Genomic DNA, 12,446 nt, shown 5'->3' with positions numbered 1-12,446 from the left:
GTAGGGTATATCTCTGGGGTTGCTCAGCGTTTCTTTCTTTCTATTGTGCTTGAGATCCCCAGCCAGAATCTTTCTGTCTCAACCACAGCCAGTTGTTGCTTCTTTCTGCTGCTTCCGGGTACTCTGTTCCCTTTACATAGCGCCCTCACAGGTCGGGAAGGAGATCTAACACCAAGCGTCATTCGATCTCTGTCATTCACGGTTTGGCAGCCTTGTCTTTTTGAGGGGAGGTGGCCCATAGCCACCTCCTATCTGTGGCACTGTTCATGTATTTCCAGCCAGCCTCACGCAGGTAGCCATCTGCACCACGGACGAGGCCTCGAAAACCTAGAAAACCATTATGAACCAACACAAAGGGGAAATACATACGTATAATATGTTTTAGCCAGCCATTTCCTCACATTTCGTTTCTTCAGTGGGAGGATCACTGTCACGGGCGTGACGAGTGCACCGCTCGCCAAGGTAGAAGGATCACTCTCGCGGGCATGACGAGTGCACCACTCGCCGAGGCTTGAAGGATCACTGTCGCGGGTGTGACGAGTGCACCACTCGCCAAGGCTTGAAGGATCACTGTCGCGGGCGTGACGAGTGCACCGCTCGCCGAGGCTTGAAGGATCACTGTTGCGGGCGTGACGAGTGCACAGCTCACTCATGTGGGAGGATCACTGTCGCGGGTGCAATAAGTGCACTGCTCGCAAGGGCTCAGCATGGAAAGGGTAGGGGTTGATATTCTGGGGCCCCTACTTACATCTGACCATGGGAACCGGTATGTGCTGGTGGCCATGGACTATTTTTCCAAGTGGCCAGAGGCTTATGCTCTGCTTAGCAATAGGCTGGCACAATCGCAGATTTAAGGATTTTTTGTTCGGGGTACCCCAGGAGCTGCACTCTGACTAGGGCCGGAACTTTGTTTGCTAGATGTTGATAGCAGCATTCATTTTTTTTGCGTGATTGTACAAACTCACTCTAAAACAAAGACAGCCTTGACAGCCTCTGATTAATGTGGTTACTTCGCTTCCTCCTGCTAGTTTGATCTACAAAACATAGTTTGGTTTTTCTATTTGCACGAGCAAAAAAGCTTTGTAAATGTACCCAATATGCTGAATCTCATCAGTGTGCATTATTAAATGACCCCCATAGTAGTGATAGTGAGTAAATGCATAAATAAATTAACTTTGAAGTAACATCAAAGTGTATTTATTTAATTCAGTGAGGCATAAGTGCGCATACTTTATGCTCCTGACTGTAGTTGTGTGTTTTGCAAGGTAACCAACCTGTACGTTCTGGTGTCATTGCATTTTCAGAATGCCATTCTGTGCAATCCAATGGTCTCACTGCAATCCAACCGTGACTCAGGGTGTGGAACGTAGCTATGGTGTTGTGTATGAGATATCTGCATATCCTCAATTAAATAAGCAAAGAAGTGAAGATTCTTAGAACACTGAAAGGGGTGCAGCTACGGACGTTAACGCAACTTAGCACTCCTTAATGAGCAAGTTAGCAAAGTATGAGCTCTTATCCAGCAATTATCTATTGTTACAGCTTAGATCATACTCTGTCCTGCAAGGCAGCAGCGGAATGGATGTGTGAGTATGTCTGCTATAATACCACGCACCCCAATAATGACATAGCAACAAAGAATCACACAGAACTGTTATAGTAGGGAAATACTATAATAGCTATCCACAGAAGGAGATAAATACCAGAGATGTTACGCTATTAAAATGCCATTTGTTTGTAAAGTCACTATCAGATTACAGTATTGTTATTCAGTCCCCCAGTGGCAGTATTGCTATTAAAAGTGTGGATGTACCGGACAAAATTGACAATACACAAAGTACCTCTTGTAAAAGTCAATTTTCAAACCTTGTGCTTTTCCCATGGATATACAGTGCATTTACCTTAGTGTACCATGGCTTGCCATGTTCTATTTTTTTTTTTAATATGGTAAACTTTTATAAGGTACTGGGTACATCCCTTATAGAGTTGTTGATGAGAGTTCGGTACCACATTGGAAGCCATTAGAGGGAGTCATCACATTCTCAAAATGACAAAGACAGCTTCCGTTAACACACTGCACTATTGTACCGGTACTGGTACCACGTTTCTCATTACATCTGTTTCGTTCAAAAAGAACCATGCATGACTTACACAGTGGATGGCAAGACTGGGGATGTATAATAATTATTGGAGTTTTATTAACAAACAGAAACAAGCACCAGCAAAAATGATTTCATAACATTGCTGGCTCAGAGCCCCGGTATAACTGCTCAAGTCAGTACAAATTAGGGATGGGACTCATTTCAGCAGGATCATGTTCTGTGATTCTCCAACAGTATAATAGAATACTAAGGTGTTACCTTTATTTGTAACAAGCTAGTCAGCTTGAAGGTCTTACAGGCTTCTGTCATGCGTCCATATGTAGTAATAAAGGCGTCCCAGATGATATTTAAAGATAGGCACATTGACAATTGACATTATTGAATCAGAAGCTCAGCATCTGCCGGCAACAATGAAGACTGTTCTAGCATTGCTGCTCTTTGGCTGCTTTACTACCTGTACAGGTAAGCGTTGATTCTTCAAATTTGAACTTCTGCGAGGATCCGAAAGGGAAGGTGACAGCAAAACTATTACAAAAGAAAAAAGAGAATAGTAGTTTTCTGAGCAAAGAACTAGAGAGTTGCATATTAACCACTGCTAACATTCAGGAAACTTTGTACTGGGTAATTTAAAGATCAAGTAGCGGGGTTCAAAATATAGCGTTATAGCGACCCTGTCATTTTTCTTTTCATTGTTAACATCCCGATTCAAATTTTAACACGTATAATTTTAAAGTCTGTTTCAAAGCTCTTTTCAAAACAGCTGCTCTAGTGCACTGATATTGTAAGGATTATTACCCACATTGTCAAACAGGTAACACAGCGAGAACGATCCATGATGTGGTGCGGAACAGAAAAGCCAGAGCACTTGTTATGTTTTTTTGTTTTTAATTGCTCTTCCTGCAGAGATTTAGAGGACAGATCTCAAATTTAGAACAGCCATTTTGCAAAGAGCTTTGAAGCAGACTTTATAGTTCTAAGTGTAAATAGTTATAGGATGTTAACAATGAAAAGGGAAATTACAGGTACGTTATTTACAGTTGTACCAACACATGGGGATGTATAACGATATATTTTCTAACTACTTACTCTTTACCTCTATTCTAGTAGGGACACCTTTCATTAATACAGTCTGTGCAAACGTGCAATCAGTTCACTATCTACTTTCTCATTTCTGAAGGAAAAGAGGTTACTAACTTATTTAGGGGGCTGTAGACTATGAAAAGTGGCTTTTAAAATGAATATATGAAAAATATAATGAAATACTGTAACTATGATTCTAAATTTTTGCTCGCTTCTCTACAGCACGATTGTCTTCGAGACCATGTTGTTTGCGTATAAAATATAAAACTTGTATGTACAGCTGACATATTCATGCAAATAAAATTGTTTTCCAGTAAAATGAAGGAGGATTTTCATGAAGTGTGGGATCGATCTGAACAAGTGTGACAACATTTATTTTTTCTAGTTTGGCATGGGCATATTTAGCATGATATTACAAATCTGTCAACCAGTGTAGGGCTGGGCAGCATAGACTTCATTATTTTAATTACACAGTAACTGTGTCTTCTGTTAGTGGCAATGTTGCAAATCCCCGAAGTGGGTTGTATTTTGTGTTGAACAGCCTGGATAAAGGCATATTCTTGCACACCCAGCAATGTACAGTACTTTTGCCTAAATAAGCAGTCTTCAAAACTACCAATGTTCTTGCACTTTTTGAAAAAAAAAGCCTAAAAGTGTTATACAAAAAGGGCTTTATTCACAAAATGGTAAGGACTGTTTTAAGGATTCTCTTAGGATAAAGAGTGTTTTGCAAAATTAGAATAGTCTTCCAACCACTGAAATAGTTAATGGACTGGAAACTCTTTTTTAATAAATGAAAAGGGACTTTAGCAAAACCACTTCCAACAACCAAAACAGTTAATGTTGCTGGGCCACAGTGGAGGTTGTAAAAAATGTATTCAAACAAAAATAATAATAATAATAATAATAATAGATCTTTTTTTTCTCCTGCTCAGTGGAAGCACTGAAATGCTATTACTGTGCCGCTAGTTTTAACAACAGCGACTGTAACAAGGTGTCCATAGCCTGCTCCATTGGAGACTCATGCATGACAGCTGTCAGCGCCACAAGTAAGTAAATACCAGTAAAATAAATGTACTGTGTATGTAGTATAAACATTTACCACTTAAACACTACCTTTAGAGTTTGCAAATCCGCTGCTGCACCTACAGCACCACTATTATTATCTCACAAGCCATTCCATCTGCTAACTTCACATTTTAGTGTTACCCTCCACTTTGACGTAAGATGACCACTATATTGGGGAATATGACTTTTTGGTTTCCAGCAAATAAAGATCTAATGCTCCAAGATACTGCATTTCATATTCTGTATACAGCTGTATTCTGTAACTCTCTCGGTCAAGTTCGATCATGGGTATGTTATAAAGCAACACCAAGGCTTTAAAACCGGACCCTGGTCATTTGTCAAACTACATTTTTGAGAAAGCATGAAATACCAATCAAAAGAGTTACGATATAAAGCTTAAAGAAGCATCACCGCTTTAATGGATTTTTTTCACGGAATGTATAGAGTGACCGTTTGGCTCCAGTTTGTTCCTTATCTCATAAAATAACTGAATGCATTGGAATGTGAGTAAAACATGTAAATAAAGAGCAAACCTGTCCAAAACTGTCCCAGTGAATCTAGAGCCATCCGATCATCTTGACCCTCTAAATGAGCTGAGAAACCGAGTTTACCAGGTAATGCTGGGATGACGTACAAGCTGTCCCCAATTGCTATGATAACACACTGACAGTCTGACTGCTTTGTTTGCAGGGGGAAATCCGATCATCATGAAAATGTGTCACGTCAAAGCTGCATGTTCTGCTGCTGCTAGCAGTGGCAGTTTGTCTGTAGAGGGTTCTGTGATCAGCGCTACAGTGATGTGCTGCAATACGGACCTGTGCAACACGAGAGAATTATATGACGGCTCCACCACTGCCAGGCTCAATGTGCTGCTTCTGGGAGCTTCAGCAGCTCTGCTGTTCCTTGTCAGCAAGATCACAGCGTAAGGGCAGCAGCACACAGCACTACTATCACAGCATTGGAAGAGTTTAACAAGTCATTTTGTATTTCCCCTGCTTTACAAAAATTAGTCATGATTTTGACAGTGCTTTACAATACTTTGATGTACCATACTTGTCTGGGCTTCCACTGTGCTTGAGTACACTTTATGCTTTTAGGGTGGTATACAACCACCCTCAGTTATTGATTTTTAATTGTACTGTACAATCTTTTTTCTTTTTTTTCACACTGCATGCTATTTTGGGCCAACTGTCCATCTTTGGATGTCTATAGCTATATTCGAATTTGTCAATAAAGAAATTGTAACTTGAAATTTTGTTTTCAAAAATGGCACGGAGCTGTGAGGACAAATACTCACCCACGCTCAATTTGTAGTTTCTCAGTCGACTCTGCAATGCACAGTGTCAGGCTGAACAACACCCTGGTCAGCTGAGCTGGAGCTGAGATGCTGAGTTCTGTCTGTTTCTCCCCAGAAGAGCAAGCTGTGCAAAAGTAATCATCTATGTATTTATATAACTTCAAAGATTTGTTTTTATATATATGAAAACAACAAACTTTGTTTCTACTGTTGTGGTTACTCTAGTAAATTGTTTTGAACAGTTTATAGTTTCAATTTCAATCACTGTGTTAGAAAGGAAATTGTTAAGAGTTTGGAATTGCAGGATGAAAACTTGGGGATGGTAAACAGGGACAACTGTATTTACTAGTAAAGGTAATTAATAAAATGAATACATGAACATATATTCTGCTAAGCAATATATTATGCCAGAATCAATTCCAGGTTATCTTTTCTCAATTACTTTTATCAGGATTACAAACTTTAAATGAAAAGTCGTTGAGTGATAGCAGCATGGAACTTGAGTATGCATTAGATCCTGCTGATTAAAGGGCCCCCTGGTGCCCACACAGCATGCTAAATATAGAGCACGCACGGTGTCCAATCACGGTTTAACAGGTAAAATGAGATCATTAACTATTCACGGTCTGAATGGAGGTTTAATTTGGGTGAATTAAACACTAGAAGTGGGGTGGAACAAAAACCGGGAGTGGAAGGGCAGACTGGCCACCACTGAAATAGAAAAAAAAAGAATGCCAGGAAGCCCAAAAAGCATGACTCACGTGAAAGTGTGTGCAGTATATCGCAGGTGCTCCCCCTCCCTCCGCACTGATTGTACATGTACACAATAGGGCCTGTACTGCTGCTATTTGTTTTATCCCATCACCTGATTGCCCCTCCTCATTCATTCTGATAAGTAACGCGAGGGCGCTGCATTGCTGGGAAATGTTCTGACTGGATCGAGTGGAACCCATATAACCGCATACATTATTAGTGTGGGGAAATACTACAAAAACACACTAAGCAGTCAGAAAAAAAAAACAAAAACAAAAAAAAAACATTCATGTTAAAAAAATTTAGAGTCTAAATAAGGGTTTCTCAAACTCCGTCCTGCGGACCCTCTGTGTCTGCTGGTTTTCATTCCAACCAAGCTCTCAGTTACCTAACTAGACCCTTAATTGAACTGATAATTTGCTTAATTAGACCTATTTACTTGTTTTCAGCTCTTAAACAGTTGCAGTTCAAGCTACTTATAAAATATTATAGCTAACGTGAAATATAAAAAGGGGGTCCCCAGGAGCGAGTTTGCGAAGTCCTGATCTAAATGGAAACAGTTAAAGATATAGCCAATGTAATAGCATGTCAATTGCTTGAGATTCTCAAGTTCGCAGACGGCTCCAAAACGTGTATATCTGTTGATGCGACTGGCTAGGATTGAGACTCCCGCCCACTCTTCACTTGCTAGAATGCAATGTAGTGATAATATATAATTTATGTTGTTTTGTTACCTGCAAACTAACATAAAAACAAAGGGTAAAAATAAGGTGAGGAACGTTTTGTGCGCCACAAGGTAGTTACAGATGTTTCCCATTAACCAATTAGCAACAAACAAAGGCAGGTCAGGACAGGTTATCGGGAGCTGAAACTGCGAGAACAACAAAGAACAATGAGGGCTGAGATAACCATTTTGCTTCTTGTCTGTTTTGGAATATGTGAAGGTAATTTTGCACTACATTTTTATTTTGTAAAAACAATTTGTTAATCTCATGATATATGTTGGCACATTTCTTTGGCTTCGCTATACCAAGTAATTAATATACATATGACTTGCACAGCAGCCAACATTAAATCAAACATTTTGCTGTGATATTACGATGGGGTTTTTTTGTTTGTTTGTTTTTAATTTCAACAACCAAAACACCAAATAGGTTATTAATAGTTTTCATTTTACTTAAACATATCTGAAATCAGCTTTTTATTTATTTATTTTTTGACGTGATCATTTTACGCACCAAGTTCCTGTTCGGTGGCCATCTTGGATTTAAGCTTTGCACTGACTTTAGCTTTTAGAACTTTAAAAAAACTAGACTTATCACCAAAGTATTAACTTTTCATTGGGGAAGATGTATTCTACGCTAGACTGTGATCTTTAAATTGAAAGATATTTACGCCAGAGCCTAACCCTAAAAACACATCTGTCGCTCTGCCAAAAGACTGCCGGGAGGGCGTTGCACCGAGACACTGCAAAAAAAAAAGTTGCATCGGCGTCATTTTTAAATGCATGGTATTTGCTTTTAATATACAGAAACATAACGTATTAGTGCACATTTTAAAAGGGTATTTGTATGTTTCAAAATTATAATTCTACCCATTTAGTATTTCTTTCGCGACAAAAAGACAAGTTTACACAATAATTTGTAAAGAATGTTATTGTACAAAACTGGATTAATGCATTTGTAACTGAAAAAGCACTTGCTTTCTATATTACAAATCCATGTATTTAGACGGTCTAGCATACTTGCAGACTCGGATCCACCACGACTTGTGTCGGTGCTACTAGCCCTGTGTCTGCACGATTCTGAGCTGCCCTGTAACGTTTGACCCGTCATACCATCTGTCGCTGCTGCCACGCATCGGCTTGCAAGTGGAAACGTGCCTTTTAACTGAATCCTGCGTTATTCTTCGTGGAGTTTCTACATACACCAGTGATCTTTTATATATGTGCATATCGCGCTTTTCTAATATCGGGACTGGTTACGATGTGCTAGTTATTTATTATCAGGCGCCCTTAGCCACGGCCACTTGCAATTTACAAAGTATTGCATTATAAAATATCACATTTAAAAGTTATATTATAAAATATCAAACTATACTATATAATCACAGATAAGCGCAGTTGCAAAAATACGGTTCAAGTAAGAGCAACATAAATACAGTACACTGTTATAAACTGCAACAGTTATCGTTCTGTCTCGTTAATATTTATGGCAAATGTATAGGTCTGATGCATGGCCACATTTGCTAATGACACGACACATTTCACAAACGAATTCTGCTTCCCTTATCCCTGTTCAGCGCCTTCTAACACTCGCAGCACTGGCTGGCATTGCCTCGGGGGAGGAACCTGACTGGACGCGTGTAAAAACTGAAGAGCGCCACTTCAGGACCACCCAGATATCTTTCGGTACCACAGCTGATACTGTAGTAGTTCAAGGAGGCGTGTCTTCTGGACACATTGCTCAACCATTGGAGTTCGGTTTTGTTTTCGAAATACCTGCCCAAAATATTTACTTTTTGTATACATGTTCTGACTGTCGGAATATGGCGCAAACTAAGTTTCATAAAGAGTGAAATGTGTTTTATTTTGATGCAGTTTTGTAAGTGTAGTTTAATGAACTTGGTGGGTTTATTTTCGAAAATAAAGTGAACCGAAAACGAAAAGAAGTGCGCCGCAGACATGGGGCGCGGCGGTGGGAAATGGATTTGCCGCTTGTTAAGTGTTCTGCAATACGATCCACTGTGCAGAATGTAATTCAGGTGAATTGTACACTCCAGATAACGATGTGCTGTGCGCTTTATATAATTTCAATATAAAAACCACGCAAACAAAATGAGTTGACAGACGTGTAGTGGATACGAAGTTGTATTAAATTATGCATTTGTTTTGCAACTGATAACTTGGATCATTTTACATAGGTTTCAAAACTGCTGCTTTCACGATTGGCACACACTCCTTATATAATGGCGTTGGTTATGGTACCCCGGGCCTGCACTGTGGCTTCTCATGAAATCACTCGCCCCAGTAAGAGGCAAGGCGCTGTGGATGAGATTGGCTGCAGGCGTGGCTCCTATAGTTTCACAAATGGTAAGCAGACACATGATCAGAACCAATTGTATTAAATGGCTTAATCAATTTTCTTTTTAAGTGGAGGCGCTGACGTGCTATCAATGCACCACTGCTTTTAGTAACACGGATTGCAACAGTAAAATTCAGACCTGCTACTCAGAATCCAAGTGCAAGACTTCCGTCACCACTGTGAGTGAGTATGCAGCTGGAAAATGGGTTTGGTAATGTATTCTTAAATTGTATTTAAGAGCGTCTCACTTGGACTGTGTGTCAACTAGTTCTAGTTTTATCAAGTCTGGAGCAGACGTCTGTTGCATACATGATTACCTATACCTCGTTTTATTTTTTGCAGTGGGTATAACTGCATACAATAAAGGCTGTGCTCAGGACCGCGAGTGTTCGGAGAGCGGAAATCTTGTTTACATTGGAGTCTACGGCAGCAGAGTGCAGTGCTGCTCTTCCAGTCTCTGCAACGTCAACGGCGCCGCACATGCACGGCTCACCCTGCAGCTTCTAGGGTTTTCCGCAGCGCTGCTGTACCTGGTTGGCATGGTTACAGTATAACGACACCTTGCACTGCTCCTCGTGCCCAGGCTGTAACAGTTGTTTACTGAAGGGCATGAAATCTGGGTTTTCACCACTATCTGTTCCTTCTGAAATGTATTTATTTTTAAACAAGTGTGTAACATGAAAATTAAAGTTTTTGTTTTTCCATGAGACTTGTTTTGTTTGTCCCTGTTGCACCCAAACTGAAATTCTTGGGGCGTAATATAACTGTTGTCTAAAAGGTCTGTGTTGCACACATTTTTTAACTACAATACATCTCCTAATTCCAAAACACATTTCTAATGTAGTTATTATTGCCTCTAACACTCAAACAGTTCAAATACTTAACTGAAACCTTTCAAGTAAAAATGGTAACATCTGTGCCTTTTAAAACATCTAAATGGTGCAGCCTCATATAGTAAATGTTTTAGCTGGAATTTCTGCCACCAAAATAACCCCTTCAACTCTCTCTCTTTCACAGCTACGGCGGCTCCTTCGTCTCTCTCGTTCTCATTCTTCACCCATCCCGTAGGCTCATGTACACCCTTCTAGACCCGCTCCTCCTTACATGCTACGGCTCAACCAATGGGTCCTCCCATGCTAACGAGCAGAGCATCCCAGGACAGCAGCAGCAGCATTCACACACTCATTCACTCCCCCTCCCATAACTAACGAGCAGAGCATCCCAGGACAGCAGCAGCATTCACAAACTCATTCACTCCCCCTCCCATAACTAACGAGCAGAGCATCCCAGGACAGCAGCAGCATTCACAAACACATTCACTCCCCCTCCCATAACTAACGAGCAGAGCGTCCCAGGACAGCAGCAGCATTCACAAACTCATTCACTCCCCCTCCCATAACTAACGAGCAGAGCATCCCAGGACAGCAGCAGCAGCATTCACACACTCATTCACTCCCCCTCCCATAACTAACGAGCAGAGCATCCCAGGACAGCAGCAGCATTCACAAACTCATTCACTCCCCCTCCCATAACTAACGAGCAGAGCGTCCCAGGACAGCAGCAGCATTCACAAACTCATTCACTCCCCCTCCCATAACTAACGAGCAGAGCATCCCAGGACAGCAGCAGCAGCATTCACACACTCATTCCCCAGAGCATCCCCCTCACAAATAACTAACGAGCAGAGCATCCCAGGACAGCAGCAGCATTCACAAACTCATTCACTCCCCCTCCCATAACTAACGAGCAGAGCATCCCAGGACAGCAGCAGCATTCACAAACTCATTCACTCCCCCTCCCATAACTAACGAGCAGAGGACAGCAGCAGCATCCCAGGACAGCAGCAGCAGCAGCATTCACACACTCATTCACTCCCCCTCCCATAACTAACGAGCAGAGCATCCCAGGACAGCAGCAGCATTCACAAACTCATTCACTCCCCCTCCCATAACTAACGAGCAGAGCATCCCAGGACAGCAGCAGCATTCACAAACTCATTCACTCCCCCTCCCATAACTAACGAGCAGAGCATCCCAGGACAGCAGCAGCATTCACAAACTCATTCACTCCCCCTCCCATAACTAACGAGCAGAGCATCCCAGGACAGCAGCAGCATTCACAAACTCATTCACTCCCCCTCCCATAACTAACGAGCAGAGCATCCCAGGACAGCAGCAGCATTCACAAACTCATTCACTCCCCCTCCCATAACTAACGAGCAGAGCATCCCAGGACAGCAGCAGCATTCACAAACTCATTCACTCCCCCTCCCATAACTAACGAGCAGAGCATCCCAGGACAGCAGCAGCATTCACAAACTCATTCACTCCCCCTCCCATAACTAACGAGCAGAGCATCCCAGGACAGCAGCAGCATTCACAAACTCATTCACTCCCCCTCCCATAACTAACGAGCAGAGCATCCCAGGACAGCAGCAGCATTCACAAACTCATTCACTCCCCCTCCCATAACTAACGAGCAGAGCATCCCAGGACAGCAGCAGCATTCACAAACTCATTCACTCCCCCTCCCATAACTAACGAGCAGAGCATCCCAGGACAGCAGCAGCATTCACAAACTCATTCACTCCCCCTCCCATAACTAACGAGCAGAGCATCCCAGGACAGCAGCAGCATTCACAAACTCATTCACTCCCCCTCCCATAACTAACGAGCAGAGCATCCCAGGACAGCAGCAGCATTCACAAACTCATTCACTCCCCCTCCCATAACTAACGAGCAGAGCATCCCAGGACAGCAGCAGCATTCACAAACTCATTCACTCCCCCTCCCATAACTAACGAGCAGAGCATCCCAGGACAGCAGCAGCATTCACAAACTCATTCACTCCCCCTCCCATAACTAACGAGCAGAGCATCCCAGGACAGCAGCAGCATTCACAAACTCATTCACTCCCCCTCCCATAACTAACGAGCAGAGCATCCCAGGACAGCAGCAGCATTCACAAACTCATTCACTCCCCCTCCCATAACTAACGAGCAGAGCATCCCAGGACAGCAGCAGCATTCACAAACTCATTCACTCCCCCTCCCATAACTAACGA

General features: G+C 42.0%; 2 protein-coding genes across 6 annotated transcripts; both read left to right on the top strand.

The window, feature by feature from the left end:
* The first annotated feature begins 2,289 nt into the window (after positions 1-2,289).
* Positions 2,290-5,502, top strand: LOC121315179 (prostate stem cell antigen-like). The gene is made up of 3 exons (XM_041249225.1): positions 2,290-2,564; positions 4,118-4,231; positions 4,941-5,502. The coding sequence occupies exons 1-3, from the start codon at positions 2,513-2,515 to the stop codon at positions 5,174-5,176; spliced, it is 402 nt and encodes a 133-aa protein (XP_041105159.1). The 5' UTR covers positions 2,290-2,512; the 3' UTR covers positions 5,177-5,502.
* A 1,424-nt stretch (positions 5,503-6,926) lies between these two features.
* LOC121315177 (prostate stem cell antigen-like) lies at positions 6,927-10,084 on the top strand. Of its 5 annotated transcripts, none has more exons than XR_005950208.1 (3): positions 6,927-7,244; positions 9,223-9,562; positions 9,726-10,084. XR_005950208.1 is itself a non-coding variant. In XM_041249223.1 (3 exons), exons 1-3 carry the CDS (start codon positions 7,193-7,195, stop codon positions 9,935-9,937), a joined length of 378 nt encoding a protein of 125 aa, XP_041105157.1. In that variant the 5' UTR covers positions 6,936-7,192; the 3' UTR covers positions 9,938-10,084. The 5 variants fall into 5 exon arrangements, 2 of the variants coding, with proteins under 2 accessions (XP_041105157.1, XP_041105158.1); XR_005950206.1 differs by having other exon boundaries at positions 6,928-7,244; positions 9,223-9,566; XM_041249223.1 differs by having other exon boundaries at positions 6,936-7,244; positions 9,453-9,566.
* The last annotated feature ends 2,362 nt before the right edge of the window (positions 10,085-12,446 follow it).

This window comes from Polyodon spathula, chromosome 4 (assembly GCF_017654505.1).
Source record: "Polyodon spathula isolate WHYD16114869_AA chromosome 4, ASM1765450v1, whole genome shotgun sequence".
Lineage (NCBI taxonomy): Eukaryota > Metazoa > Chordata > Actinopteri > Acipenseriformes > Polyodontidae > Polyodon > Polyodon spathula.
The sequence above is the reverse complement of the archived record's forward strand: the minus strand, read 5'-3'. Positions and strand labels throughout refer to the sequence as shown.